The sequence below is a fragment of the Oncorhynchus clarkii genome, chromosome 2 (assembly GCF_045791955.1).
Source record: "Oncorhynchus clarkii lewisi isolate Uvic-CL-2024 chromosome 2, UVic_Ocla_1.0, whole genome shotgun sequence".
In the NCBI taxonomy this organism is placed as follows: domain Eukaryota; kingdom Metazoa; phylum Chordata; class Actinopteri; order Salmoniformes; family Salmonidae; genus Oncorhynchus; species Oncorhynchus clarkii.
The window spans coordinates 12,506,427-12,513,515 of NC_092148.1; the positions used below are offsets into that span (position 1 = coordinate 12,506,427).

Here is a 7,089-nt window from a genome sequence, read left to right on the forward strand (position 1 = left end):
TGGCAAATAGGAGTGGCAATATCATCCGCTATCATCCTCAGTAATTTTCTACCCTAGTTGTCAGACCCAGGTCATTGTTGATAGACAACAATACAAATTTCACCTCTTCCACACTCGTTTTACGGAATTCAAAATGACAATGCTTGTCTTTCATAATTTGGTCAGTTATGCGTGTATGTGTCGGTCCAGAATTTGTTGCTGGCATGTCATGCCTAAGTTTACTAATCTTGCCAATGAAAAAATAATTAAAGGGAGTGAGACATATAACTTAGAGGTGGATCTACAATACACAACATATGGTGTGGAAAGGGACTCTACCACTGTAGAACGTCTTCCAAGTTTGGATTTAGGAGTAAACCTCATCATTGTAGAAATCTTTTACTGTCATCTAAATCTATACAACCACAATTCACCATACAGTGGCTCTGACTGTGGCTGTGACGGGTGGTTATCTGGATGGTGTCTGTACCCATGTCTTGTCTGCTGCAGTCAGTCTCTCCTAGCTGTGCTCAGTGTAGTCAGGTTGTGGATCAATATGGGCTTCTCTCCAGATAACATAATTCATTAGCTGTAACTTCCTCTCCTGTCTTCCCTTCCTCTCCTCTCTTTCATTCCTCTCTTCCTGCAGTACTGACTCCTTACCTCTCTCTCCCTCTCTCTCTCTACCTCTCGCTCCCACTACTTCCCTGTCTCCCCACCACTCCATCGTTCTATCTCGCTCCCTCTCACTACCCCCCCCCCCCCACCCCTCTCTCTCTGACCTGCTGAACCAGCACACACCAGCCTGTCTGTCAAACTAACTGAACAGGTGCTCCTGCAAAGACTACCCTTCCCATCCCCAATGTCCCCTCCCCTGCTAAGCCTATTGACAGACAGACACACACGCACACACACACACACACACACACACACACACACTCACACTCATATTCAGATATATACACTGACATAAACTGACTTGGCCTGGGTTTCTGTGCCTGCCATATGTTTCACATGCACATGCAAACGCACACGGACACGCACACACACACAGAATACATAATGTGTAAGAGGATGACGTAGGTATTTAGACAGGGACGCTGACTTACTAAAGTTGCATTCCTTGATTTACATAGAACATTATCAGATGGAACTCTACACATCAAATCATACTGTAGTACTTACTGCAAAGTCCTACAGTAATACCTACCTACCACACCATATCACACCTCAGCAATATCCAATATCCCTAATCATTATGTGCTTTTAAATACATAAGGGAGGAAAAAGTATAGGCCTCAGACTAGTGTAGTGTATCTGGTCAAAGTTTGTAACAATGTCAAGTGCATGTTTACATGAGTCATCCATTTTGTGAATACTTTTGACAAAGAGATACAACCACTTATTGTCACTAGCTCTCCATCAATCAGCCAATCAGTCAACAGATGTATGTTGCTGGGACGGGTGAAGGAGGGGTAGAGGGGTGAGGGAGGGGTAGAGAGAGAGACAGGGGAGAGGGGTGAGGGAGGGGTAGAGAGAGAGACAGGGGAGAGGGGGAGTGACCAGGACGCTTTAGGGAGAGGTCCAGAGAGAAAGAGCGAGAGAAGGATAAGGTTAGTTCTATGATAAGGAAGGAAGGAACATCAGATTCCTCCCCAAGTTCACCTTTAGAACCCTTTTCCAGAGGATTAACGAGTGTGGAGAGAGAGAGAGAGAGAGAAAGACAATATAACAAGAAAAGGAACATGAAAGAAATCGTCATTAAACGCACTTGAAGTTATCTCTTCATTCTTGCACTTCTCTCTAATTTAATCTTAAACCCACTCCAAGTTCCCCCAAGGGACTTCTCTCTCTATTTCAGTAAGTATTATCTTTCATTCTACCTCATTTACTCTATCTCTCTCTCACACTCTCTCTCTCTCTCTCTCTCTCTCTGTCTTCCTTTCCCTTCCTCGCTCTCTTTCTCTCTCTCTTTTTGTGTCTCAGTGCCCTACTGTGTGATATGAGGACTCATCAATACCCTACTGTATGGGTAGTGCTCTAATCTAGTTTGTAAATAACTGTGTGTGTGTTTGTGTGATTGTGTGTTAATGAACACCAGCTCAGTGATTTTGTGTAAATAATCTCAGTCACTCGGTGTGTGTCCACTTTCATGCTGTTCAGGCTTTCCCAATTTGTCTTATGGGTGGCCAGCGACATAGTCAATATAGTCAATAAATGGTGTGTGTGCATTAATGAAGTGTGTGTGAATTAGTGGTAATAACCTCTGTCTCTCTCCCATGGTTCTCTGTGTGTAGATAAAAACATATATTTCTCTGTGGCAGTTTTCACTTTCTTTCGCTTTTAAATCTGTGCATCCAGCCATCGGAGCACGTTCCTCTGCATAGTTGTGTCCTCTGTGATAGGTGTTGTGGCTTTTTATGTGTCCATTATAATAAGTGTCCCCTGTGCACTCACTGTTTGGCATCTGGGTATCTGTCACTGCCTCTGTCTCGGTCACTCATATGGCCTAACTCACCCTGTCTCTCTCTTCTCCTCGCCTCTCCTCCTTTTCCTCTGTCGTTCTAAATGCTTCCTACTGTCTCTTCCTTTTTCTTTCTTGCTATATCTACGGTGTGTGTGTCTCTCCTCTCTTTCTGTGATTGTGGCAGTCTGCCGTGAGAGTCGTGGTCTAGTCAATGTCGATGTTGTCTCTCTTCTACTGTCCACTCTATCCTGTGTGTGTCAGATAGTGTGTCTCTACTACTGTCCACTCTATCCTGTGTGTGTCAGATGGTGTGTCTCTACTACTGTCCACTCTATCCTGTGTGTGTCAGATGGTGTCTCTCTACTACTGTCCACTCTATCCTGTGTGTGTCAGATGGTGTGTCTCTTCTACTGTCCACTCTATCCTGTGTGTGTCAGATGGTGTGTCTCTACTACTGTCCACTCTATCATGTGTGTGTCAGATAGTCTCTCTACTACTGTCCACTCTATCCTGTGTGTGTCAGATGGTGTGTCTACTACTGTCCACTCTATCCTGTGTGTGTCAGATGGTGTCTCTCTACTACTGTCCACTCTATCCTGTGTGTGTCAGATGGTGTGTCTCTACTACTGTCCACTCTATCCTGTGTGTGTCAGATAGTCTCTCTACTACTGTCCACTCTATCCTGTGTGTGTCAGATGGTCTCTCTACTACTATCCACTCTATCCTGTGTGTGTCAGATAGTGTCTCTACTACTGTCCACTCTATCCTGTGTGTGTCAGATGGTGTGTCTCTTCTACTGTCCACTCTATCCTGTGTGTGTCAGATGGTGTGTCTCTACTACTGTCCACTCTATCCTGTGTGTGTCAGATAGTCTCTCTACTACTGTCCACTCTATCCTGTGTGTGTCAGATGGTGTCTCTCTACTACTGTCCACTCTATCCTGTGTGTGTCAGATGGTGTCTCTCTACTACTGTCCACTCTATCCTGTGTGTGTCAGATGGTATGTCTACTACTGTCCACTCTATCCTGTGTGTGTCAGATGGTGTGTCTCTACTACTGTCCACTCTATCCTGTGTGTGTCAGATGGTGTCTCTCTACTACTGTCCACTCTATCCTGTGTGTGTCAGATGGTGTCTCTCTACTACTGTCCACTCTATCCTGTGTGTGTCAGATGGTGTGTCTACTACTGTCCACTCTATCCTGTGTGTGTCAGATGGTGTCTCTCTACTACTGTCCACTCTATCCTGTGTGTGTCAGATGGTGTCTCTCTACTACTGTCCACTCTATCCTTTGTGTGTCAGATGGTGTGTCTCTTCTACTGTCCACTCTATCCTGTGTGTGTCAGATGGTGTGTCTACTACTGTCCACTCTATCCTGTGTGTGTCAGATGGTGTGTCTACTACTGTCCACTCTATCCTGTGTGTGTCAGATGGTGTGTCTCTCTACTTCTTTCCACTCCATAACTCTCTTCTGTCTACTGCTCTGGTCTGTGTCTTGTACTCAGTGTCAACATATTTTTCTCAAGGGATAAACAAAAGCATTGACCTCCCCTGTTCCATCTCTCCCTCTATCTGTTCTCTGCTTTCCACACAGAGAGAGACAGAATCAGAAGAGTCCATTCCTCCTGATTCCCACCCAAGTGGGAATAAAAACAGGATTCCACTCTTTCTTTCTGTTCCTCCTCTCATCCCTCCTTCCCCTCCTCCTCTTCATCATGACGTTGCTGGCCTCTGAGAGGTCGCTTCTCATCCGGAACAAATTCCGCTCAGGTGAGTGTATGGCTGGGCCGGTTGGGGTGGAGCTGCATCAGGCCAGGCCGGTTGGGGTGGGGCTGCATCAGGCCAGGCCGGTTGGGGTGGTGCTGCATCAGGCCAGGCCGGTTGGGGTGGTGCTGCATCAGGCCGGTTGGGGTGGGGCTGCATCAGGCCAGGCCGGTTGGGGTGGGGCTGGATCAGGCCGGTTGGGGTGGGGCTGGATCAGGCCGGTTTGGGTGGGACTGCATCAGGCCGGTTGGGGTGGGGCTGCATCAGGCCAGGCCGGTTGGGGTGGGGCTGGATCAGGCCGGTTGGGGTGGGGCTGGATCAGGCCGGTTGGGGTGGGGCTGGATCGAGCCAGGCCTGTTGGAGTGGGGCTGGATCAGGCCAGGCCGGTTGGGGCTGGATCGGGCCGGTTGGGGTGGGGCTGGCAGGGAGGAATTAGGCCTGGGGTGTGGGACTAAGTTGCCCTTAGGCTGATCTTGGGTCATATATATAGTGCTGTTTGTATTATGTCATAAAGTGTCACTCAGCCTCTTCTCTCTCTGTCAGCCAAGCCCATGGCTGACACTATGGTAACTAGTAATGATTGATGACTATATCATTGGCAATAAGTTGTTCCTGTATGATTGTGGCAGATAAGTCTAGTCTTGGTTATATTAATCATGAGGATGATTAATCAGGTAAACATATTGATCGTTGTATATCTATTTATTGATTGAAACCACAGAGCTCTCCTGAATAGACATACCAGAGGATTGACCACAAATCTTTTAATCTCCCAATGACAGTATTTGTAGCATATTCATCTCAGAACCCAGAACTAAGTTTTACAGCTAGCTATATTTTAATCTGTCATGAGAGACAAGAGGCATATAGCTACTGCCACATTGCTCCTGTCTCCATTTCAAAACAACCATCTTAGAAAAATCCAAACACATAACTAATTAAATAAGACAGCATTAGAGGTACAGTTATAAGATTGGACAATGTTTGGATGACATTATACAGATGCCGTATCTTAATTTGATTATCCTGTAGTTGCAGGTTTAAAAAGGCTTCTAAAGTTTGCAATTTCCACTTAAAAATGTCTGACTTGATTTGCCTAACAAAATATGTATCAACCTCTACAAATTATAATCCACAACAACAGTTCCATTTTCTGTTGCTGCAGGATTATTTTCCTGCTGTTGCAAACTGGCTCAAATTAAGATCCGACATCTGTAGCAAGAAATGTGTACAGCTACTGAATCCTTTTGCAAGTTGGATTTCTTTATGTTTTGTATTAGGTCCATCATCCATAGGTTACTGTCCTTTAACTAGCAGCAGTTGTGTTCTAGAATTGGAACGTGCTCCTTAAAAATGGCCGCCTCTGTTGTTATCAGTCTGCTGCTGTCATAAAGAGGCTTGGTAGGGACAGGAAATGAGGTCATATGACATTCCTGCTGTTGTTTTTTTCCACCAGCTGTTCATTACCAGGCCTGTCTTGGGCAGCTGGAGGTTCAGATTAGATTTGATGAGTGTATTTATTTATTTAAATACCAGGAAGTGTCTTGAGGTTTCCAGATTGGATTCATTAGAAGAGACATTTAAATGAGTTAGACTGGCTAACTAAGTATCAGCTGTCCTGCTGCTTTGAACCAACTATCTATTCAGCTATGGAGGAAATGGTTGAAGGCTATGAAGGCCAATCAATACTTTTGTCAATAGGTGAATGTTGTCTGATTGGTTGATGTGGAATTAATAGCCTATGGATGGAAGGATGTCAATATGGGTTGTGTAACTTGTGTTGAGGAAGATGTACTACTATACCCTGAGTATGCTATGTGACATTTTTGTAGGGGTTGATTCATTTTGAAGGGAAAATTACAAACTTTAGAAGCCTTTTTAAACCTTGAATACACTACAAATGTGCATGTCCTGTTGTGCAGAACATTTCCTGCAGCAACAGGGTGATCAAATGAAGATCTTACATCTGTACTTACATCAGCGGTGAAATCATGGTAATGAAAATGCTGCATTTGGTAGCTGTTAAATGATCAATGATCATTGATAACCTATAAGGTTCACTATGAGATTACATCACATTATAGACGGTTGAGGAGTCGATTATAACCTCAATCCAATCTCTGTTATTTCTCTCTGTTCATGAATGCTTGCCCAAAGCGGGAAGATAATCTCACTGAGCTAAATCCATGCACAACTTCAGTAGTTTACACAGTCACCTTCCTGCTCTTATCTGTCATCAAGATTCTGGCTTCATTTGTTTCCACTCAGTTACAGATTGTTAATTGTTAACAGTAAACTAAATTGACCTACCATCTGTACAGGGCTTATAAATGGTTTATAAGTAGTCAATCAACTCTTCTGGGTACCTTTTAAGTGATGATTGCATGTGTTAGTTCCCTGGAGCGGGCCAGGGCCTATGTCTGGAACTTTAGTTGGGTCCGGTACACAAATCTGGTCAAATTTCACCTCTGAGAGTCCAATCAATTATTCCACCTCACAACCGATTACACACACACAGTACCATGACCGAGTCAGCATGGAGGCCTATGTGAGTCAATCAGAATATCCAGTCCAATACGATACCAAGAGGTAGTTGTTACCAGGCTAAGTGGTAGCAGTTACCAGGCTAAGAGGTAGCTGTTACCAGGCTAAGTGGTAGCAGTTACCAGGCTAAGAGGTAGCAGTTACCAGGCTAAGAGGTAGCTGTTACCAGGCTAAGTGGTAGCAGTTACCAGGCTAAGAGGTAGGTGTTTTCAGGCTAAGAGGTAGCTGTTACCAGGCTAAGAGGTAGGTGTTTCCAGGCTAAGAGGTAGCTGTTTACTGTAGAACCAGGCTAAGAGGTAGGTATTTCCAGGCTAAGAGGTAGCTGTTTACTGTAGA

The 7,089-nt window shown here is 44.8% G+C and overlaps 1 protein-coding gene across 2 annotated transcripts in view; it reads left to right on the forward strand.

The window, feature by feature from the left end:
- The first annotated feature begins 1,550 nt into the window (after positions 1-1,550).
- LOC139421622 (myocardin-like) overlaps positions 1,551-7,089 on the forward strand; it is a 28,547-nt gene continuing 23,008 nt past the window's right edge. For both annotated transcript variants that reach the window (XM_071172697.1, XM_071172718.1), the window contains exons 1-2: positions 1,551-1,839; positions 4,040-4,215. In XM_071172697.1, coding sequence (XP_071028798.1) covers positions 4,161-4,215 — 55 coding nt within the window. In that variant the 5' untranslated portion in view covers positions 1,551-1,839; positions 4,040-4,160. The remainder of the gene's footprint in view (positions 1,840-4,039; positions 4,216-7,089) is intronic.